Below are 25,021 nucleotides of genomic sequence, written 5' to 3'. Positions count from 1 at the left end.
TACAGCAACAACACTAGTATCAACCCAACAGTTTGGAACATTTCCTAGATATTTCCTGTACACAATAAGCAGAACAAATATGACCTGTTCAATTGCCAGGAGAAAGTGAGGACTGCAGATGCTGGAGACTTGAGTTGACAGCATGGTGCTGGAAAAGCACAGCAGGTCTGGCAGATCCAAGGAGTAGGAGAGTCTATGATTCGGGCAAAAGTCCTTCATCAGGAAAAGCTTTTGATGAAGGGTATTTGCCCGTAATGTTGACTCTCCTGCTCCTCGGATGCTGCCTGACCTGCTGTGCTTTTCCAGCACCACGCTCTCTGATCAATTAGTCTACCTTCACTCATCAGTAAAGTGATGGAAGGTGTATCAAATAGTGCTATCAAGCAAAGTTTGTTTAGCAGCAGCCTGCTCTTTCAATGCTCAGTTTGAGTTTTGCCAGTGGCACTCAGCTCCTGGCCTCATGACAGCCTTGGTTCATACATGGACAAAACAGCTGACTTCCAGAGGTAAGGTGAGAGCAACTGCCCTTGACATTAAGGCTGTATTAGATCAAATGTCACACCAAGGAACCCTAGCAAAACTGGATTCAATGGGAAAACTCCCCACTGATTGGGGTTGTAGCTGGCACATTGGAAGATAGTTGTGGTTGTTGGAAGTCAGTCATCTCACCTCAAGGACATTTCTGCAAGAGTTCCTCAGGGTAGTGTCCTAGGCCCAACATCTTCAGCTGCTTCATCAATAACTTTCCCTCCATCATAAGGTCAGAAGTGAGGATTTTTGCTGATGACTGTGCAATGTTCAATTCAATTTGTGACACCTCTGATACTGAAGCAGTCAATGTCCAAATGCACCAACACGTGAACAATATGTATGCTTAGACTGTCAAGTGGCAAGTGACATTCACATCATAAAAATGCCAAGCAACGACCATTCCTAATAAGGGATAATTTAACTATCACTGCTTAACATTCGGTGGCATTGAGTCCTCTACAATCAAGTCTTAGGGTTATCATTGATCATTGAACTGAAGTGAATCTGTTTTCTAAGTGCTGTTGCTGCAAGAGCAGGTCAGAGCCTGTGAATCCTGCACCTAGTAACTCCCCCTTGACTCCCAATAATGTACAAGGCACAAATCAGGAGGTGCCAGGATGAGTGCAACTCCAACAACACTCAGGGAGCTTGACATGATCCAGGACAAAGCAATTCACTTCACTGACGTCATATCTACAAACTTGCTTCAGTGTCATTTGTTCAAAATCCTGGAACTGCCTCTTGAACAACATTGTGGCTTTACCTACAGCAAATGGATTGTAGTGGTTCAATAAAACAACACACCACCACCTTCTCAAGGGCCTCTCAGAATAGGTAGAAATTTTGGCCGAGCCAGTGTCACACACATGCCATGAATGAAGATGAAATAAAACCTATGCTCTAAAACCTGGAATGAACAGAAGTTAAACATGAATTAATGGCGAATTATGGTCAATTATAAACTATAAATTACATACTAAATGGGAAATGTAACTATGTCAGACTTACAAATGATCAGAGATCCACAAAGCAAATATATAATTTGTTCAGTCGCAACTTCTTCAAACTCTGTCTTCCTTGTGAAGAATCACAGTGGCATGGTGGCTCAGTGGTTAGCACTGCTGCCTCACAGTACCAGTAATCTGGATTCAATTCCGCCCTTGGGCGATTGCCTGTGTGGAGTTTTCATGTTCTCCCTGTGTCTATGTGTGTTTCCTCCCATAGTCCAAAGGTGCTCAGGTTAGGTAAATTGGCCACAGTGTCCATTGATGTGCAGGCTATGTGCATTAGTCATGATAAATGTGAGGTTGTGTGGATGGGATGAGTCTTGGTGGGATGCTCTTCGAATGGCCTGTGTTGATTCAATGGGCCAAATAGCCTGCTTCCACACTGTACAGATTCTATGTTTCTGTGAATTAAATTATTTTTTCCACAGTGTAGCCTGGTTTCCAGACAACAACAGAACACAACCAACTTAGCTTCCATGGGAATGATCTCTACCACAAATGGCAGACATCTCTAGAACCTCAACACATCTTGGATGGTGTACATCCATCAATGTTATTTTCAAGTAACAGAATCAGCTACACCAACTTAGTCTCAGTTTCTAACTGTTGACTCTGTCTTCTTCAGCTTACTTGGACTACACCAGAGGACTCATCACTTGCTATGACCAAGCTTGGATGGCTTACATATTCTCAACCAATTTCAATCTGTCTGGAAGTTTTGGTTTCCAAATCTAAATTTCAGTTTTTTTTCTTAGATGCTTGGGAGGTTATGTTCCCTTCTCTGTTTGTCTTTTCAATTTCTGTTTTCATTTCAGGTCTGTCTCAAGACTTACAAGATTTGAAAGCTCAGATTCTATCACAGATCATAAAAGATGATATCTGGAAGAAGTGTTAAAACTAATGAAGGAACTCAATTCGGTATATCCATAGAAATTGATTCAATTTGCGAGTTAACCCAAAAAAGGGATTATAAATTTAAAATATTGACTAATGTATTGAATAAACAATAGCATTTACATAGAGAACCACAGAATGTGGAGCTAGTTGCCGTATAGAAAGCTGCAAGCAGTCACAATTGGTATATTTAAAGCAAGAATTGATGCAAAGGAGGGAAGAAGAGAATAGTGTAATATGAAGTTAAAGTGAGGACGGATAACTAAATGGGATGAGGTCCATGTGAAGCATGAACACTAGTTGGGTTGAATTTTTGGATGGAATTTAAACCTGTCTTCCAAGATGAGTTTGGATGCCACGATGGTGGAAGGAGGAAGACGTAGGGCAAGTGGGCAATTGAAGAGTGCCATCCTATTGAAAGTGATAATAGCTACATAACATAGCATTTGATGTTCCCTATGCTTTGCAGTCTCTTTCGCCAAAGCCAAATTTTCCTCTTTGAACAAGTCCATACCAAGGAAAATCAAAGGATTTCTGAGAACTTGTGACAAATGATGGTGTGACCAGTCTATTGTAGTTAAAGGAGAGGCAATAGCCATTGGTGGCCAAAATAGTTTGGCAGTAACCTGGCGATTCCATAAACTGAGAGGGATATTGGAGAAGGATGGCTTCTCCAAAAATTGTAAACATCATAAACAGAGACAATTTTAGTATAGAGAAAGCAATCTAGGTGACAGTGGTTCCTGCCAAGCTGATGTGAAGCAGTATGTATGTAAATGACAATGCACAACTATAAACCTACTATACATCAATGTTACATCCTGAGGATGCTTGGAAAAAGTCATTGAAATGTGCTGGCTTCGAAAAAGTAATTCACAACTGATATTGTTATTGTATGAAGGGTATTACAACCTAATACTAACCAGCAGCTTGAACATGATGGCTGTTTCAGAAATTTGATTTTGATTCACATATGCTGACAGTCTATGAAATAGTCTCGACACATTAAAAAGATGATAAATATAACTTGTATTAACACTCAAGCAGTACAAGGAAATAACTTATTTTATATAGTTAAGATACTGATAACATCTTGTATACATGTACATGAATCTATCGAACCATGAAATAATTTAAAATGCAAGGTATTTTCAGTGTGTTTTTAAAACGTTCCATTAAATTGAGAGGTTTATAATAAAGATTGAATAAAGGCTCAATATTCTTTAACTTTATTTGCACAGCAAAATATATGTACCAAGATTGATATAGATGAGAGGCCTGAAATAAGATAATTCAGTAACAACAAGATCTTCTAATCTTTTTCTTGGCAGAGCTGTAGCGCAAATGTTAACGGTTTACAGACACAAAATCGGTATTGGATTGTTTCCAAACCCTGGTTGTGTAATCCAAACTCCGCACTAGAAGTTGACACCTTCTGCTTCCTCTAACCAGTGAGACTGGAAGTATTATTCGGAGACAACGAGACAAGATTTTCATATAAAAGAATATTTAAATAAGATAGAAAACATACAACTCATCATGTGATTTTCAGGTACAATTAAACTCGTCAGCAAAGTCTGGAACAATTAATACTATCCTGTGTAGTGTTCTTACAAAAGATTTGAGGCTTAATGGCCATCATTGAGGCTAGTGGAAATAAACTCCTTTACAATGCCCTGCAGAAAATCTATGGACAAGATGTTTGATAATTACTTATGCGTGTATTTTTCCGCGGCTAATCTATTTAAGGCTAGCCCATTATTAACAGTGACAGGAAGCTGATTGAGTTGACAGACCTCTGCAAAATGAATGTGAAAGATGAACTCTGCAAGTTAGTCAAAGAGAATACTGTGTTTCCCTAGACTGGTGGCACACACTAGCTTCAATCTGGTCAACCTTATTCTCTCATCCAGGTATTTACAAAGGTGAAGGAAGACACATGTGGATTTATTTTCTGAGCAGTACCAGTTCGCATTACTTTCCTCAGAAATAAAGGATGAATTTTGTCACTGCACAATGCATTCACAGGTCTCAAGCAACATAAATTGTTGGAGTCTCATGAGCTGTCAATTACAACCCTGCATATTGAAAATAATTTATTAAAACATGATAGCACAGAAAGAATATTGATAATAAACCTTTTTTTACTGCAATCTTTGAATAAGGTGAAATAATTATATTCTGGTTTTAAAGATGTATTTTTAAGCATCCTGGTTGTTTAGAATTAAGCATACCTATTGTTTAGAATTAAAAAAACATTTTCACCATGCATCCATGCAGTTAAGTATTTTGCCCACTAACGTATTTTTTAAAACTCCCTATGTTATGCAGTCATTCTGTGTTAACTAGATGTGATAATTCCAGGTCTTCTACAATTAAAATTGTGTCTTAAAATTACATTATGGCATTTTATAATCACTATGCAGCTGTTCTGTCAAAATTGTTAAACATTTTGTAATGGGCAGCATATTCAGAAAACTGAGACGAAACCTGCCAAAATCACAAAGTAAAAACATGCTTATTTAAATGTGTAACTCAGCAAAATGATGAAACAATTGTTAAATGTAAAATAGCTGCAATAGCTATTATTGAGGGAAAAGACCTACCGTGAGGTTCCAATCTACAACAATGTACTCTATAGTAAGGAAAGAAAATCTTACCAAAGGACTGAATGCAGGTCTCAATTAGGTCGTCCAGGCTAGCCCCTTTAGCTAGATGTCCCAGGGACATCATTACGCTCACCCGAGTGACCTGAGCAAGGTTTAGGCCGGATATGCTGTAGTTTCTCTGCCTAGGAACAGTGGCAACTTCAAGGTTTGTGCATTCTTGTTGGGATTTCCTGGAAGATGAAACAGCAGTTGGAGAAGTGACAGATTGCTCAGCTGAATCTCACATGAGTATACCATCAGGGCACAGCACAGAGTATTAAAGCAAAACCCCCTCGAGGTGGACTGGTAGGAGCCATCATCCATTGGCAACTGAAGCAAATAACACACATTGTGGAGGCAGCATTTCATATGCAAATACAACCTCTTTGGAAAAAAAGTTCTCTGTAGCCTGTGAACACAGGCATGTTGTTTCAAACCAAATGGCCATGGAAAAGATAGAATGATATGTCTCACACCCACAGTGCACATGATTATATAGAAGAGACCCTTATTTACTGTATAATTACATTAATTACTTGCAGAATTTACTATCTAAAAAACATATATTTTTGATGTAAATGATTCATGGCATGGAACTGATTTTTACAATTCAGCTAAATTATAAAGTTTTCTTTGTTAGCTGGAATTTAATATTCCTACAAAATGTACAAGACAGACAGTGTCCAATGCCACTTTTAAAAATTAACAGATGTCAATTTAATTTTTTTTTAATACACATGTAATTTGTATAAACGATTCACAACATTTTAAGATGCAGAACTGGAATTGCTGATTTAAAGGAATTCATAATATATAGTTTACAACAATGTTTTTTTTGTAAATCTTTATTTATTAAGTGTTCAAATTCGCTTTAAAAGTTCTAAATTGATATTCTGATATTTTGACCAGTGTTTAAGATGCAAAATTTACATAATACCTTTGATATGTTAGGTAGTATATGTTTGTAAATCCTAGATTTAAATGTGGACATTGACATTATTAGCTGAGAATTCTTTCATAACCAACACAATCTTTCATCATTGTAATACAGGAGAATTTGAGTATATATAAAGCTGTGTACCATATATAATTATAGAGAGTCTTGGTGAGATCACACTCAGAGTGCTGTGTGCGGTTTTGATTGTCTTACTTAACGAAAGATATACTTTGCATAGAGTGAGTGCAACAAAGGTTTAACAAGTAATTCCTGGGATAAAGGAATTGTGCTATGAGAAACAATTTAACAGACTGAGCCTCTTTTCTCTGGGGTTTAACAGATTGAGAGGTGTACTCATTCAAACATACAAAATTCTAATAAGGATCAGCAAGATAGATATAAAAACGATATTTCTCCTGGCTGGGGATAGAGAATGATGGGTCACAGATTTAGAATAAAGAGTAGTGCATTTAAGATTGAGATAAAGAGGAAATTCTTTACTTACAGGGTGATAAATTGTTTGAATTTTCTGCTCCATCAGGCTGCAGAGCTCAGTCATTGAGTATATTCAGGACTAAGAACTCTAGTCAGCTTTCTACATACTAAAGCCATGAAGGGATACGGGTATAGCGCAGGAAAATAATGTTGCATTCGAAGATCAGCCAGGATCTCATTGAATGGTGGAGCAGGCTCAAAGAGCCGAAAGGCCAACCCATGCTCCTATTTCTTCTGTTCAAATGTTCATCTATTTATGACATGAATAAGTGATGAATACTGAACTAAATTTTCCATGTCAAGCTGTAGACATTTGCCTATGTACTAGTGCTTCTAGTGATGCTATGCAGACTTATCCCAATTCCATGAAGTTAGTGGTACCATAGACCTATCTTTGTGAACCATGGCAGAATCAAGCTAGTCCAGCAATGCCATGCAGACAAATTTCTACCTCAAAAGTTTTAAGCTACTTTGGGAGCTGTATGTAACTTGGGAAAGTCAACATTTCTGCAAGTAGTCATGGCTCCATGAGAAATCATTGACATCAATAGAATTAAATATTGTGCAGGGCATGTAACGAATGGCAGATGAAATATCCCTCGTGTTGTATTCCTACCCAAGTCAAATTTCAACCCCTTTAAATTTGCTAAATACCAAATTTATAGTCAGACGCACCCTCTAACAACTGAAGCATTTTCCCTGGAATGTTGGAGGCTGAGGGGTGACCTTATAGAGGTTTATAAAATCTTGAGGGGTGTGGATAGGGTAAATAGACAAGGTCTTTTCCCTGAGGTGGGGGAGTCCAGAACTAGAGGCACAGGTTTAGGGCGAGAGGGGAAAGATATAAAAGGGACCTAAGGGACAACTTATTCACACAAAGTCTGGTGCATGTATGAAACGAGCTGCCAGAGGAAGTGGTGGAGGTTGGTACAATTACAACATTTAAAAGGCATCTGGATGGGTGTGTGAATGGGAAGGCTATACAGGTATATGGGCCAAGTGCTGGCAAATGAGACTAGATTAATTTAGGATATCTAGTCAGCATGGATGAAGTGGATCAAAGGGTCTGTTTGCATGCTGTACATCTCTATGACCCTATATAGAGGCACATCAAAGAACAGACATATTTGCATCTCTTGATTAGTTATCTGTTTTAAAAATGGGCAGCTATTACTTAATGCATATAGCTATAGTCTTAAAACTAATGATAAAGTGTACCAAAATTAAGAAATGTCATTTTATTAGCCCTTTTACCTTTATTTGTGCTTAGCATTGGAATTAATATTTAGAATAATAAGATTTTGAACAACAGAGCTCCCTGAACTGTGGGTCACAACCTCTAGTGAAATGGAAAGACAAGATATTGGGGTTGTGACTTCAGAGGTAACAATGATTGCCTTAGAGCTTGAACTGGTTTCTGACAACTGCAAATCGTGTTTAAATCTTTGCTTTCTTGTTGAAGGGTGTAAACTAGTACACTGCTCATAGGCCCAATAGCTGCTGCATAAAAAGCCCATAAAAGATCGTTTTTATTATCTACCATCCTCGTCATCCCCTGCTTTATTATTCGCATACTCTGCAAATTATTACTGTGGGGCCATATAAAGTCTGAGGCATTAAAATGGCTCACAGTGGAAAAATATTTGGGAAACACTGCTCTACAGTCTCATATCTGTACTATCCTTAAAGAAATGCGAAAACAGATTTTAAAAAAATTAAAAACATAAAATTGATGAAAGCTCTTAGCGGGACAGGCAGCCTCTAAAGGCAGAGAAGCATTATCAACTCTGACAGTCATCATTCTTCATGAATGTCGCCTGCCCTGCTAAAAGCTTCCAATATGCCATGTTTTTATTTCAGACTTTTGCAGCATGTTTCTTTTGTTTAAAAGTAACTAATATTACAGGTTCAACATTTCAAATAAAAAAAATCGTATTTGTGTAACACCTGTAGCAAAATGTTGCAAAATACTTTACAGGAGCATTATCAAATAAAATTTAACATCAAAATGCATAAAGAATAAATTACCAAAAGTTTGGTCAGGGATTATTAAAGGAGGTTCAAGAAGGAAGAGAGACTGAGAGTTGGAGAGGTTTGCAGAGGGAATTCCAGAGCTTAGATCAGAGGCAACAGTGACCAATTTGTATTGTATCTTCACGTGAACTTTTTTCGTTTTGGGAAATAGTGGGCAAGTATAATAAGGGTTAACTGGCTGATTATCAACCTGTTTGAGCCGTGTCAGGAATGGTCTTTCTGTGGTGAACAAATCTTGGAACTGGAATTTAAGTCACAGGCTTCCAATGCAGAGAGAGGGATGCTTCCTTTGCAAAAGAACTTCACAGCTACTCCAACAGCTGGTTGCCAGCAACACCTACCCTAATGGCACACTGTCTTTCTCTCCCATTAGAAAGTGAAGACACTGTTACCAGGTAGGACATTTTTTGTCAAACATCCTTATTAACCATCTCCATGCGGCTTACAGTTATGTAATGGTTGAGCGGTTAGCATCAGAGAAGCTGATGAAGCCAGAAATAGATATGCAGGCACTTGGAATCTTGTGGATGAGAGGAGATTTCAGAGACGGGAATGTCGTGGGTTAATTTGTGTGCATGATTTTCAACAACAGCCTTCATTTCTCAAAACTGACTTCAGTCTGGCTGGGCAAGGCCACATGCAAGCCAATGATGGTGGATGAGCCCAGCCTAGTTGCAGCAGGAAGTCTAATGATTTGCATTTGTAAGTTGGCCTTTTGTAATCATGGGATGATGGGGATTGGGTGCATGGGTAGATGGAATAGGGGGTAACGGACATTGTTCACTCCTCAAAGGCAGTAGTTCATCCATTGTTGCTGAAACTAGGGTTCCCAATTTGGACTGGACCTACTGCTGCAGATATCATCACATGACTGTCTGTCCTACAACTCCAACAGCTGGCTGCCAACAAGATCCATCCAAATGACACATTGCCTATCTCACCAATTGGAAAGTGAAAAAGCTGTTACCAGATAGAACGCATTTTTGATCAGACAAACATCCTATGTAACCATCTTCAAAATGTTTACATCTGAAAAAGTGAAAGCTTACAAATAAAATTGAAATAACCTTCTTATATTAAAATGGCAAACATATTTCTCCAGGATTTCTGAAAGCAGTGCCCTGGATTTAACATGGAGCTTTGACGCCTCTAATTGAAAGTGGAACAAAGACCAGTGGTAACACTGTAGTACACTGCAAGTGTAGACGATTGAAGCATGATCTGTCATCCAAAACATTTCAATAGAGAAATATCACATTCTGTCAATGGTATAGCTTTGGGTTTCCACTTCCAAAACAATTGACCTTTTAGGCAAAAACAGAAATTGCTGGAGGAACACAGCAGATCTGACAGCATCCGTGGGGAGAAATTGTTTCATCTGTTTTTGTTTAGCAACTGAATTTCTTGTTTTATTTCAATGTTTTAGGCATGCTGAAACGTTCTCATTTTCTATTCTGTTAGTCAAGCACCAGGGGCAGTACTGTCCTTAGACAAAAGCTTGTATTAACTGCCAGTAACTTCTATGAACACTTATTCCTCAGTGTGAGGAACAGAAGATAAAGAAATACGAATGCATGGAATAAGGAAGGTTGAAAACACTTTCAGGTGTACTTTGTTTCCAGACAATGTATGCTTTCATAAGCCTGGACCATGCCCGACTTACGTAATTGCATGAGGTTCTGCAAGTTTGTTCTTGTTCTCCAAAGATAAGCAATAAACTTTCAAAGTATTTGTTTAACATGTACCATCGGTTTATAACAACTAGGTTTCAATAATAAAAGATTTTAAAAGATCCCCCTTACTTCATAACCCAGTGTGTGAAGAAAAAGCCATAACAGACAATGTTAGCTTTGATTTAGTATTTGTAAGTAACCCAGGAAATGGAAAATGTACCCACTGTTGCACAATCACAGAATGTCAGCGTGATCTGGAGATCAGGAGCTTTGTGTATAACAACAGAGTTAAATTTCAACAAATGAGTGAAAACTAAATCAAATTAATTATATAGGAGATTTAAAACTTCTCATGTTTGCTTTCAAATTTTTCCATGGCCTCATCCTTTGCTTTTCTCTTACAAACTCTTTCAACCCTTCAACCCTGAAGATATCTGCACTCACCCAGTTATGGCTTCTTGTGTATCACTGGCTTGTGGAAAACCCTGATAACAAATTAGAAGCTACTTAAAGAATAGAAAAGAAATATTCATTAGTTTTGCTATAGTTAGGAAATACTTAGAGAGAATTGTAAAGGATAAGATTTATGAACATCTGGATAGGAATAACGTGATCAAGGATAGCCAGCATGGTTTTGTGAAGGGCACGTCGTGCCTCACAAACCTTATTGAGTTCTTTGAGCAGGTGACTAAGGAGGTGGACGAGGGTAAAGCAGTAGATGTTGTGTATATGGATTTTAGTAAGGGGTTCGATAAGGTACCCCATGGTAGGCTAATGCAAAAACTACGGAGGTATGGCATTGAGGGTGCATTAGAGGTTTGGATTAGAAATTGGCTGGCTGGAAGGAGACAGAGGGTAGTAGTTGATGGTATAGGTTCATCTTGGAGTGCAGTTACTAGCGGTGTACCTCAAGGATCTGTTTTAGGACCATTGCTTTTTGTTATCTTTATAAATGATCTAGAGGAGGGGCTTGAAAGCTGGGTGAGTAAGTTTGCGGATGACACTAAAGTCGGTGGAGTTGTGGATAGTGAGGAAGGATGTGGCACGTTACAGCGGGATATAGACAAGTTGCAAAGCTGGGCAGAAAGGTGGCAAGTGGAATTCAATGTAGCTAAGTGTGAAGTCATTCACTTTGGTAGGAGTAACAAGAAGATGGATTACTGGGCTAATGGTAGGCTACTTGGTAGTGTAGATGAGCAGAGGGATCTTGGTGTCCATGTACACAGATCTCTGAAAGTTGCCACCCAGGTAAATAGTGCTGTGAGGAAGGCAATGGTGTACTGGGCTTTATTGGCAGAGGAATTGAGTTCCGGAGTCCTGAGGTCATGTTGCAGTTGTATAAGACTCTGGTGCGGCCTCATCTGGAGTATTGTGTGCAGTTTTGGTCGCCATACTATAGGAAGGATGTGGAGACATTGGAACGAGTGCAGAGGAGGTTTACCAGGAAGTTGCCTGGTATGGTAGGAAAATCGTATGAGGAAAGACTGAGGCACTTGGGGCTGTTCTCATTGGAGAAAAGAAGGTTTAGGGGAGATTTGATAGAGGTGTACAAGATGATTAGGGGTTTAGATAGGGTAGACACTGAGAACCTTTTACCGCTAATGGAGTCAGCTGTTACAAGGGGACACAGCTTTAAATTAAGGGGTGGAAGGTATAGGACAGATGTTAGGTGTAGATTCTTTACACAGTGGGTTGTGAGTTCATGGAATGCCCTGCCAGTAGCAGTGGTGAACTCTCCCTCTTTATGGTCATTTAAGCGGGCATTGGATAGGCATTTGGAAGTTATTGGGCTAGTGTAGGTTAGGTAGGATTCGGTCGGCGCAACATTGAGGGCCGAAGGGCCTGTACTGCGCTGTATTTTTCTATGTTCTATGTTCTATGTTCTATGTATTAGGCCAGGTTGCTGCGACCAGTACTATTTCTAATTTACATAAATGAACTGGATTCATAAATGTTATGAAAAATAATTACATTTGCTCTAGATCTTCAAAATTGTAGATGCCATCCAATTGGAAGAAGCAACTTATAAAATGCAGACTGAACTGAATAGGTTATGTATATGGGCTGAACGATGCAACGTTAGATTTAATAAGCACAAGTTTAAACGGAGAAGGACACTTTTAAAATAGTTATCAGGTATTTTTTCATATGATGAGTGATCTACATGAAGAAACTTGTAGCTAAAGCAGAGAAAGTAAAAACACTGGAATTTTGTTTTAGAAATGTGGCAAAAATTAGAAGTTCTTTGGATGGAATCATTGTGCTGAACCAAATGGTCTTCCTCATCTACTATTACAGCGTAAAGTTACCAACCGCTGTGTTCTTCTAAAGGATTTGAGGATATGTATTTTTATCCATTTTTATTTTGTTCAGTCACAATCATACCAGATGCCTAGTACATTAACCATTAAAAAAGAGCTATGTGATGCAACAGTAATTACATTTACCTCGAGTCTATCCACAGATCTGTTACTTGCAAAGCAGTTGCTAATTTTATGTTATTCTGTGCGAGCAACCCAAGGTAAACACTTGCGTTTGTCTACATTGTTAATGCTTCCATATTTAAGGCCCAGTGGAGACAGCTTCATTAATACAACAGAAAAGTACTGCAGATGCTGTAAATCACAAATGCAAATAGAAAATGATAAAAAATACTCGGCAGGTCTGCCACCTACATAGAGGCATGTTTCATATCAATGAACATTCTGATGACTGGCCACTGACCTGAAACATTAAACTGTTCATTCTCTCTGTAAATGCTACCAGACCTGTTGATTATGTCCTGCATTTTCTGTCTTTAGTTTAGAAAAGATTCATTTCTGAGTGTTAATAACATAATTGTTTTTCTCATTGTTAGAATGTGGTTGACTTTGCAAGAGTGTCATGTAGTTAAAATAAAATGACTTCCATAAATCCAATGGTTTCACTCTTCACATATCTCCTAACCTGTCAAATCGACACAATTTGTTAGCTCATTTACTTAATTGGTCCAGATCCCCAAATATGTACATAGTTACATAAGCAATTTAAGAAGCAACCTCCTCCAGATCCTCGGAAAATATATGAACAGTAAAACAAGGAACACATCACTCCTACTATCAGCTTGTAATCTTTGCTTTTTGTCAATTTCAGGTTGGATTCAAAAATTTAAAAATGAAATTAAAGCACCTGCACTGATGAGCTCCATTTCAATTATAGGTATTAAACATCAGGAAAGAATACAGATGGGGTTGGAAAGGAGATGGGAAAAACCATTGGCCTAATTTTAAATGTATTGATTGAAGATACAGTTCACATTGTTTGCAGTAACATGTGAAAGAATTATTTATGATAGACTTGTGGAAAAACTGGTGCCCTTGCAAAACACCACCCATTAGTTAAGGTATAGATTTGAAGAATACACTGTGGACATCATTTACGTCAATTCCAGAAAAAATGAAACTTCCAAACAAGTTTAGCAAGATGTTTTATAATGAAGGCTGAACTCTGATTACAACACTGAAATAGTATGTAAATTATCAAAGTCAACCACATACTAACAATGAGAAAAGCATTTATCTTATTAACACTCAGAAATGAATTTGTTTTAAACTAAAGACAGAAAATGCTGGACATAATCAACAGGTCTGGTAGCGTTTGCGGAGAGAATAAATGAATTAATGTTTCAGGTCAGTGGCCAATCATGAGAATGTTCATTGATATGAAACATGCCTCTATATAAGTTTAAGAACATAATTCATATCAAACAGTACTTCCTAATGTTGAGTGACACCAAGAATAAACATTGATTTTAAGGTTCAGGAGTTTAAATTGGTGAAAATATAAAGTTTTCAAATATCAGCAGGTTGTGAAAACTCAGGAGCCACCACTTGCAGGAATGCTTCATACTATTAAAGGTAGACTTTAAATATGTTTTAATCTCAAGAAACTGAGGTTATAAGGTTGAAACAGTATTTAAAAATAAGTCCAGTTGTGTAGTCTGCAACTCACTGTACCTCCAAATTCACAATTGTTCTATCTGAAAATGGGGAAAACTCCCATGAGTCTCTCTTTTGAGGTAACGGGATTGGGGACAAGTCATTTACAGTTCAAGCTCCTTTAAAAACCAATGTAAATTCCACATCCCTAAAAAACTATTCTAATAATTCTGAATATGGTAAATTGTCTGATTTGAGTTTAGCCTGTCAGCATAACTCTCTATGTCAGCCTTTCAGGCATGCAGTGGAGTAAAATAGTAAAGAGAACATAACATTCTTTGCAGCATTTGCATTTTATGAACCTTTAAATTTTCAAGATACACAGAATGCCCTTCCTAAAAAAAGCTGCTGACACCAGCACAGTTGAAAAATTCAAAATTGAAATTGATCCATTTTTGTTGGGCAAGGGTGTTAAGAGTTATGGAACCAAGGAGATGTAGTTTTTATCATGATACAGTGAAACAATAATTTAATAAATAGACTTGATGGGCAAAATGGCCTACTCCTGTTTCTACATTAGATGAAAACTGTTTTTGACTGCAATTAATGAAATTATATGAAAAGTCTACAACAGGAATATTGTTGTAGAATAAAAATTCTACTTATGTGACAAAATGCAAAGATGAAATGCAATTTGAAGCAGTTCAAGAATGTTATCATCATCAAAGAGTAAAACTAGCCATAACAAAGATAACCCTTTCCCAGCAATGCAAAGTGGCCAAGCAGAGGCTGATAGCTGGGTTTGGTACCCATGGGAATGGCCTCAACTGGGATCTTGGGTTCATGTCACACTACAAGTGACCCCACTGCACTACACACTGTCTCCCTCACTCTCTCTCGCACACATGCACACACACACTCACGTACATACACATATACACACTCTCTCATAGACACTTAAACTGCCCCCCACACACACATCAACATGCAACACACACATATAAGTTTGTGGGGTGAATTTGTACTCGTAGAATTATATTTTGTTTTGCTCAAAACTGCATGAATCCACGTAAGATTCTGTAAATCCCTTTTTTAGAAATAGAGTCAGTCTGAACATTGGGGCACAAAAAACCTCACGCAGGATACCTCACATCATCAAAGCATTATCTGAGACGACATGACATCTGTTGTTAAATTTCACTTGAGAATGTAACTTTAAAAAAAGTTCTGGGATTTACATATGAAAGAACTGAAACCAACATGTTCATTCTAAAAGATGAAAGACTTAACAAACAATCCAGGTCTTTTTCAATATGTAATTTTAGTTGCATCATGCTGTAACTTTTGCTTTAAATTCAGTGTCCTATGATCTTGTTCTCCAGAACCACCCGATGAAGGAGCAGCACTCTGAAAGCTAGTGCTTCCAAATAAACCTATTGGACTATAACCTGGTGTTGTGTGATTTTTTTAACTTTTTCTTGAGCTGTGGGATTAAAAAAGCTACAAATACAATTGCAAGATAAGGAAGTACAAATATGTGAAGTCCAAGCTAACTTTAACTCACCGAGTTTCTTTGAATCCCTCTAATGTTCCCATATTATCCGTAGGCTGAAATGTTGCATTTTGTTGGTATCTCATCGCTCATGCAATAGTGCAAACAATAAAATGAAGTTCATCTCATGCTGCTTGTGCAACAACTGAATCCTCTGCCAATGCTGTTGCTAATGCGTCTTCAAAGGAAATTTATTTTAAGAGTGATGCAACTTTCCGACCGGTGTTCTGAGATTTTATCATCCCCGCAGCCAGGAAGTAGCTGCTGGTCTGAAGGGGCAGAAGTGTTTGCTAGTCTTTGTAAAGTCTGCCTATTTCTAACCTTGTATGCAAATAAAACACTGCCATACCTTTAACATGCTGTAACAAGCAAAGGAAATAATGTTTGCTGACATTACGCATGGAAATGTAATGATAATTACAAGGGACATTAACCTCAAAAAAATGATCAATTTAAAAGTGTTCTTTTAGTTGTCATTTTTCATAGACTCAGAATATATAAATTTAAAATTTGCCACCAATGGTAAAATTCCAAATGGTATTTAGTAAATGGCAGAATAGGAGGTGAAAAGTTTTGGAATAGGAGGTGAAAATTTATGTAGTTTGCAATAGCTGTAGCCTTGCATTGAATTAGTGAAGTTTTAATCAAAATAATATTTAGGTTTCTTGATTATGTATAATATGCAGACTTTTGAATCAATGCCTGTAATCATATTTATACCTTATTGGCATTGAAATGAATTTGAAGTTTTACATTAAACAAATCCATTTGTTTTCCACAGCAATTTTTCCGTTGTTTAAAATTTATTCATATCTAAACTGACTCAGATTGATCATTTGTATAGTTGTGAAATTACTAGGAGTATAAGGATGAAGAAAGTATATGGGAAAGTAACAGATAGCACATGTGCAAAATAAGCATATATGGAGGTGTGTAGAGTCATAGATTCATAGAGAAGTACAATACGGAAACAGACTCTTCAGTCCAACTTGTTCATGCCATCCAAATATCTTAATAAATCTAGTCCAATTTGCCAGCATTTGGCCTATATCCCTCTAAACCCTTTCTCTTCATATACCTATCCAGATGCCTTTTATATGTTGTAATGGTACCAGCCTCCACACTTACACGGGCAGCTCATTCCATACTTGCACCACCCTCTGCGTGAATAAGTTGTCCCTTAAATCCCTTTGAAATCTTTCCCCTCTCACCTTAAACCTATACCATCCAGTTTTGGACTTCCTCACCTCTTGGAAAAGGCCTTGTTTATTTACCCTTTATAAACTTAGATTAGACTCACAGTGTGGAAACAGGCCCTTCGGCCCAACAAGTCCACACCAACCCGCCGAAGCGCAACCCACCCATACCCCTACATTTACCCCATTACCTAACACTACGGGCAATTTAGCATGGCCAATTCACCTGGCCCGCACATCTTTGGACTGTGGGAGGAAACCGGAGCACCCGGAGGAAACCCACGCAGACACGGGGAGAACGTGCAAACTCCACACAGTCTGTCGCCTGAGTTGGGAATTGAACCCGGGTCTCAGGCGCTGTGAGGCAGCAGTGCTAACCACTGTGCCACCGTGCCGCGCCCCCACCTCGATAAGACCTCAATGTCTGACAGTTGAGAGAAAATAGCCCCAGTTTTTTCAGTCTCTCCCTATAGCTCAAACCCTTCAATCCTGGCAACATCCTTGTAAATCCTTTCTGAACCCTTTCAAGTTTCAGAACATCCTTCCTATAGCAGGGAGACCAGTCTAAAAAGCTAAGTCCAAGGCACACCCTTATGTTGGGCGGCAGGCCTCATTATCATTTTGATCTAGCAAATCGCAGACATTAATAGGACAGGCTTCAAGGAAGCTTGTCAGAGGAAAGTCCTCAAATATTTGATTTCTTGCATCACTGGTCACAACCCTCAATTAAGTCCTCAAAAAGAGGAATAGTGTGACCAGGAGGATGGGTAGTGTAGAGAATTATCAGGGATATTTGTGGTGGTGATTGGGAAAGTGTGACGGTCATGATAGTGAAGGGATATAAGCGGAGGGATATAAATAGCTGGCACTAATGTGTTATATTAGTTTAAGTCCTTACTTTGGCATGAGATAAAAGTCATTGCTATCTCCAAATAGATGCAAGACTAGATGTAAACATGATTGTAGAGTCACTGTGGTTCACTGTGGTTCAAAGACATACAAACTTGCAACTGGTTATCTATTCCCAGAGATTGTCATTGCCCACAGAGCTAGTTTTCTCCAGTCCTGATATGTGAGGTGTGAGAGAGTATGGGTGAAAACTTAAGCAGGTATTAGGCCCCTAATTCTAACATACAAAGGGAATAATATCTGTTTCAGATTTGTGGTAGTTGCCTATATTAATATGACAGATTTCATGGTTCCAATTTCATAATAACATTTGTTGCCCACTTTATTGAAGACATAGGTACACATGGAACATCTGAAAATAGGGTATAGCCCTATAGCATTTCTAGGCTAACACTTTTGAAGAGTTAAGAAAAAAGCATAATGGCATAAAAAGCAATCAAAAGACCCATCAAAATAACTCTTTCCATTGACCATATGCAATCTATCTTGTCAATTTAATTTCTCAAGGGACAACTTCTTGTAAACATTCCCCAATCTCCAAAGACATTTTTAAAAAGCCAAAATTCTTTTAATCTCTACATGTTCACCATTAATTTTAACAAACTATTCTCTTTAGACCATCTTCCTTCATCATAGCATGATAAGAGTGATCGCATTCCAGAAAGTTTTTTGCTTGGATTGATTCCATTCCCAACCTAAAATTTATGCCCTTCCTTTATGAAGGAGTTAATTATTACAAGATACAAATATTCCTCTTGAGATTTAATAATTAATAAAAGTGGAAAATGTTTCCTGTAATCTTTATTTTGAAAGAGGCTGTGTCACTTTGAACCTCAGTTCTCAGGATCTAGTATTTCAGTTATCTTGTTGTTTCTGGTCTCAGGCTGATATTGGTGAAATCTGATATATGGCTTATAAACTGCCAATTGTATATTCTTCCAGATAATTCTAAAGATCAGCCACAGAGTTGTATGTATTTGGAAGCAAAGACAAAGCTCCATTTCCCAGATAATTTTTGATAGGGAAATATGGGTGGGAACCTCGACTTTCTCAAGACATCAGTCAAACAATGTACAAAAGTATCAAAAATATACAAAGCCATGCAAAAAACTGATGCAAGTGTGTTCGATAAAAATTATTCTATGGTTGCTCTATCATGGACTTCCTTTCCACCATCTCTTGATCCTTTGCTTGAGAGATCTTTAATTTGCGTTTCCCAACCTCCAGTGAGAAAATAAGAAAAGTAATGTTGTTAAATATCTCCGTGATCATCTACACTGATTCTCAATGCATGTCAATCCAATATCTTTTTTCTGTTGGGAGTTTATTCCACTTGCTAAATGTCCTGTGGAAGAGGTGCTTATTAACTTTGTAATGTTTGCAGTTTACCTCCGACACAATTAAGTCTAAGGAAAATGTGTCTCTGTAATTTCCCAGCTGCAAATGTGTTGCTGGTCAAAGCACAGCAGGCCAGGCAGCATCTCAGGAATAGAGAATTCGACGTTTCCCTCCCTACCCTTTATCTTAGCCTGCTTGGCTCTCTCTCTCTCTCTTATTCCTGATGAAGGGCTTATGCTCGAAACGTCGAATTCTCTATTCCTGAGATGCTGCCTGGCCTGCTGTGCTTTGACCAGCAACACATTTGCAGCTGTGATCTCCAGCATCTGCAGACCTCATTTTTTACTCGAAGATTTTAACCTACTGCGAATCCTCTTACAAGGATGCCTTCCTTGAAGAAGCTCTCTTCCTCCCTCTACAAGGATTTCAGTGAGTCTCTCTCTCACTGCACCCCCCAGGTCATCTCCTCTGCACAGAAACTCTTCAGCCATGTTCTCAAACAGACTCGCTACCACAGCCATATCTCCTTCCTCAGCAGCTGCCTACGGAACCGACTGATCCCACACGGACTCCGAACTACATTCCAACCAACAAAATTTGGACCCAACCAGGCCCTCCCACTCCACCGAGGACATGCAGGTCCTTGGACTCCTCCACCGGCAGAGCACAACAACACAACGGCTGGAGGAGGAGCGCCTCATCTTCCGCCTGGGAACCCTCCAACCACAAGGTATGAATTCAGATTTCTCCAGTTTCCTCATTTCCCCTCCCCCCACCTTGTCTCAGTCGGTTCCCTCAACTCAGCACCGCCCTCCTAACCTGCAATCCTCTTCCTGACCTCTCCGCCCCCACCCCACTCCGGCCTATCACCCTCACCTTGACCTCTTTCCACCTATCCCACCTCCATCGCCCCTCCCCCTAGTCCCTCCTCCCTACCCTTTATCTTAGCCTGCTTGGCTCTCTCTCTCTCTCTTATTCCTGATGAAGGGCTTATGCTCGAAACGTCGAATTCTCTATTCCTGAGATGCTGCCTGGCCTGCTGTGCTTTGACCAGCAACACATTTGCAGCTGTGATCTCCAGCATCTGCAGACCTCATTTTTTACTCTGTAATTTCCCATCTACCATTCTCATTATACTTGGGATACATTTTATCTAGTTGTGATGCCTTATCATTTAAACTTGACAGCTAACCTTGTCCTTTCCCAAAAATATTTCACTGCACTAATGCAGCCACAAATTTCTTCCCATCTGAATGATTCAAGTGTCTTGAAAGATAAACTGTGTTCCTGATGAAGGGCTTATGCTCGAAACATGGAATTCTCTATTCCTGAGATGCTGCCTAACCTGCTGTGCTTTAACCAGCAACACATTTGCAGCTGTGATCTCCAGCATCTGCAGACCTCATTTTTTATTCTTTTATTACTTACCGACATTTAAGAATGGGAATTAAACAAGCTATCATTGGGTGTAGTCGTAACATAATCTACAATGCAGAATTCAGTCAGCTGGGATGTAAAACTGGCAGATTATAAAATCCTACTAGGATTAAGTGGGTTAAGTTAATATAACAAGGGCCCAGGATCAGATGATACAATGACTTCTAGAAACAATAATTTAGGACAATATTAATGGTCATGTGGACAAATTTAGATTCATTCAGGAAACTTCATGGATTTGATAAGGGGAAATGATGTTTAAGTAACTTACTTGAGTATTTTGACAAGCTAACAGTGGGTTGATATGAGGCTGTTGATGGGGTATGCATGGAATTCCACAAGGCATTTGATACCATACCACACCACAGATTTGCGAGAAAAGTTAGAATTCATAGAATAAATGGGACAGTAACAGAATGGATACAAAACTGGCTGAGTGACAGGAAATAGACAGGAGTAGTTAATAGTTGCTGTTGGTAGCCCGAGGGTGGTTTATAGTGATGTTTCCCAGGGCTTGCACCCTGTCATCTAGTGTCAGGATAGACCTCAATCTATTCAGCCAAAGTATCCGCTCCGAATTTTATGCTCCCTTGCTAGTCTGCTTGAAATGAGGAAATCTGTGAAACATTTGTTTGAATTCAATTAAGCCTGTAGGAAGATGTCCATTTATACAGTTTGGATGGTAATGTGATTTGATCACATGTCCTTTATCCTTCTCACCTTATTTTAATTCTGTTGAATTCAATAAAATGAAATCAAGGAAGTTCTAAAGAATGCAGGACCTTTACACTTACTGCATTATCCTTACTTAGTCAGGTCTGAAAGACTTCTAATAATTAGTAAAGCATATTTTAGTTGCTGCTTCTTCAATGATAGATTTTCCTACTACTTCTATTAAACTATTACAATTGACCTAACTAACTTGTGTATGGACTATGTCTATTCCTTTTGTGTTTTTAAGAAGTGTGGATTGAAATGAAAAAAATATTTTAAAAAGCATTTTTAGAACGATTGACTGCAGTTTTGAAAGGAAACAATTTAACACTAATGACAGGCATCATTCCAACAACTATTTGAATAGTACTAATTGGATTTTGAGGTGCAGATGATTTCAAACTGAGTGGGTGTTCAGATGCAGCCTTTGCTGGTAATAGCAATTGACTGATGTATGGACTAGTGACCAGTTGTCAATGACAGAGATGTTTTGCCTGCCAAAAACTGTGTGATTGGTTCTCACACCATTGAATTGATTGGAGCTGGGAATGACAGAGTGAGAGAGAGAGCGAGAGAGAGGGAGAGAAAGAGAGAAGTGTTCAACTCTTCTTCAGATTATGGAGATGCCACTGCTGGACTAGGGTGGACAAACTCAGAAGTCACACGACACCAGTCACACTAAACCTGTTGGACTATAACCTGGTGTTGTATGACTTCTGACTTTGTCCAGACTGGGAGCGATATCCTTGTTCTCAGCTATAAAAGCTCATTGTAAACCTAATAAGTCAGAAACTTTTCACAAGTGAATTGGCCACCTTGTGTCTCTTATCAACCAGTGGAAACATCTGGAGAAAGACGATGAGACAATGCGCTAGCTAATGGAAGTGTATAAGGATCACCTTAACAATAGAATTTGGGAACAAACACCACTGAACTGGCTTTCCAGTCTTTCCCCTTTAACCAAAACCTAGATGTTTGTTTGTTTGTCAATATGTAAGGGGCATCTATAAATGCAGTAGAGCTTTAATTAAGTGTTATATGCTGACAGTATATAACATTTTACCTGTAGCCAAATTCTAATTGCTTGTGATAAATAGTAACTTGCATTCAGTACAGAAATCAGATAGATTGTGGTGTTTTGTAGACTGCATTGGACTTTTGTGATGACGCCAAGAAGACCAGGACTTTGTTTCCAGTGCACTATCCTCATGCATTGTAAGCCTTGCCATCAATTCCAGGAGTCTAAATAGCCCAAAAGCTCTAAATGGTGGATCTCTAGCAATTGTCTTCCAAAGATTGATGTAAATTCCACCCATTAGATTATTCACTTTATCTAGCTAATTATTTCCTCAGAGAATTCTCATTTAACAAACCAACTGTTGCTTATAACCTCGTCACTTCTTCAGATTAACATGGATCACTTCCTGTTCAAATACTTTCTGCCTTTAGAAGCAATTCATCTATTATTGCAGCATTGATAACTTGAGGATACAAGGATTCCTTTCCTTACATTATAATAATCAAGGTGAAGTGTCAAGTTTCATAAAGCAAGTGGCAAAGTTACCTAAGTGAAAAAGGATGAAAATCAGAAAGTAGCAGTGAGAAGAAGCCACAACTGAACTTCAAAAACTTAAAATAAAGAGGGCAGTGGACAGATTTGAAGAATAGCCATGAGAGATAAAGGTCACTTGGTTATTTCCCAAGGTAGGTGAGAGAAAGAATCAGTGAGGCATTCTAAATTGAGCAGCTTGAAACATGACTCCAAAACTCTACCCCACCAGTCCTGGTTACTGTGGTGAATAGAATCATAGAGATGTACAGCACGGAAACAAACCCTTCAGTCCAACTTGTCCATGCTGACCAGATATACTAACCCAAACTAGACCCATTTTTCAACACCTGGCCCATATCCCTCCAAATCCTTCCTATTCATATACTCATGCAGATGCCCTTTAAATTTTGCAATGGTACCAGCCTCCACCACATCCTCTGTCAGCTCATTCCATACACGTACCATCCTCTGTGTGAAAACGTTGCCCCTTAGGTCTCTTTTATATCTTTCCCCTCTCACCCTAAACTATGCCCTCTAGTTCTGGACTCCCCCACCCAGGGAAAAGACTTTGTCTATTGATCCTATCCATGCCCATCATGATTTTATAAACCTCTATAAGGTCACTCCTCAGCCTCCGACATGCCAGGGTAAACAACCCCAGCCTATTCAGCCTCTCCCTATAGCTCAAATCCTCTAACCATGGCAACATCCTTGTAAATCCTTTCTGAACCCTTTCAAGTTTCACAACATCCTTGCGATAGGAAGGAGATCAGAATTGCACACAATATTCCAGAAGTGGCCTAACCAAGGTCCTGTACAGCCGCAACATTACCTCCCAACTCCTGAACTCAATACTCTGACTAATAAAGGACATCATACCAAATGCCTTCTTCACTATCTATCTACTTGCGACTCTACTTTCAAGGAACTCTGAACCTGCACTCCAAGGTCTCTTTGTTCAGCAACATTACCATTAAGTGTATAAGTCCTGCTATGATTTGCTGTTCCAAAATGCAGCAGCTCACATTTATCAAAATTAAACTCCATCTGCCACTCCTCAGCCCATTGGCCCATCTGGTCAAGATCCCATTGTACACTGCGGTAACATTCTTCACAGTCTACTACACCTCCTACTTTGGTGTCATCTGCAAACTTACTAACTGTACCTCCTATGTTCACATCCAAATCGTTTATATAAATAACAAAAAGATGTGGACCTAACACTGATATTTGTGGCACTCTACTGGTCACAGGCCTCCAATGTGAAAAGCAACCCTCCACCACCACCCTCTGTCTTCTACCTTCAAGGCAGTTCTGTATCCAAATGGCTAGTTCTCTCTGTATTCCATGAGATCTAACCTTGCTAACCAGTCCCCCATGGGGAACCTTGGCGAATGCCTTATTGAAGTCATGTCCACCACTCTGCCCTCATGAATCCTCTTTGCTACTTTTTCAAAAAACTCAATCAAGTTCATGAGACATGATTTTCCACACACAAAGCCATGCTGACTATCCCTAATCAGTCCTTGCTTTTCCAGATACATGTGAATCCTGTCCCCCAGGATTTCCTCCAACAACTTGCTCCCACCAACGTCAGGCTCACCGGTCTATAGCTCCCTGGCTTTTCCTTACCACCTTTCTTAAGTAGCGGTACCACGTTAGCCAACCTCCAGTCTTTCAGCACCTCACCTATGACAATCAAAGATACAAATATCTCAGCAAGGGGTCCAACAATCTTTTCCTTAGCTACACCTAATCAGATACTACAGAACACAACTACATGACGGCTGGAGGAGGAGCGCCTCATATTCCGCCTGGGAACCCTCCAACCACAAGGTATGAATTCAGATTTCTCCAGTTTCCTCATTTCCCCTCCCCCCACCTTGTCTCAGTCGGTTCCCTCAACTCAGCACCGCCCTCCTAACCTGCAATCCTCTTCCTGACCTCTCCGCCCCCACCCCACTCCGGCCTATCACCCTCACCTTGACCTCCTTCCACCTATCCCACCTCCATCGCCCCTCCCCCTAGTCCCTCCTCCCTACCTTTTATCTTAGCCTGCTTGGCTCTCTCTCTCTTATTCCTGATGAAGGGCTTATGCTCGAAACGTCGAATTCTCTATTCCTGAGATGCTGCCTGGCCTGCTGTGCTTTGACCAGCAACACATTTGCAGCATTTATCCACTTTTAT

The 25,021-nt window shown here is 39.1% G+C and overlaps 1 protein-coding gene across 2 annotated transcripts in view; it reads right to left on the bottom strand.

Annotated features, from left to right (window-relative positions):
- Nucleotides 1–15,915, bottom strand: part of LOC132818152 (RAS guanyl-releasing protein 1-like) — a 116,151-nt gene extending 100,236 nt beyond the window's left edge. For both annotated transcript variants that reach the window (XM_060828918.1, XM_060828919.1), the window contains exons 1-2: nucleotides 15,701–15,915; nucleotides 5,093–5,271 (exon numbers count right to left, since the gene is read on the bottom strand). In XM_060828918.1, the coding sequence (XP_060684901.1) occupies nucleotides 5,093–5,271; nucleotides 15,701–15,774 (253 nt within the window). In that variant the 5' untranslated portion in view covers nucleotides 15,775–15,915. The remainder of the gene's footprint in view (nucleotides 1–5,092; nucleotides 5,272–15,700) is intronic.
- Nucleotides 15,916–25,021: the final 9,106 nt, after the last annotated feature.

This window comes from Hemiscyllium ocellatum, chromosome 8 (assembly GCF_020745735.1).
Source record: "Hemiscyllium ocellatum isolate sHemOce1 chromosome 8, sHemOce1.pat.X.cur, whole genome shotgun sequence".
NCBI classification, from domain to species: Eukaryota; Metazoa; Chordata; class Chondrichthyes; order Orectolobiformes; family Hemiscylliidae; genus Hemiscyllium; species Hemiscyllium ocellatum.
This window is presented reverse-complemented; position numbering and strand designations above follow the sequence as displayed.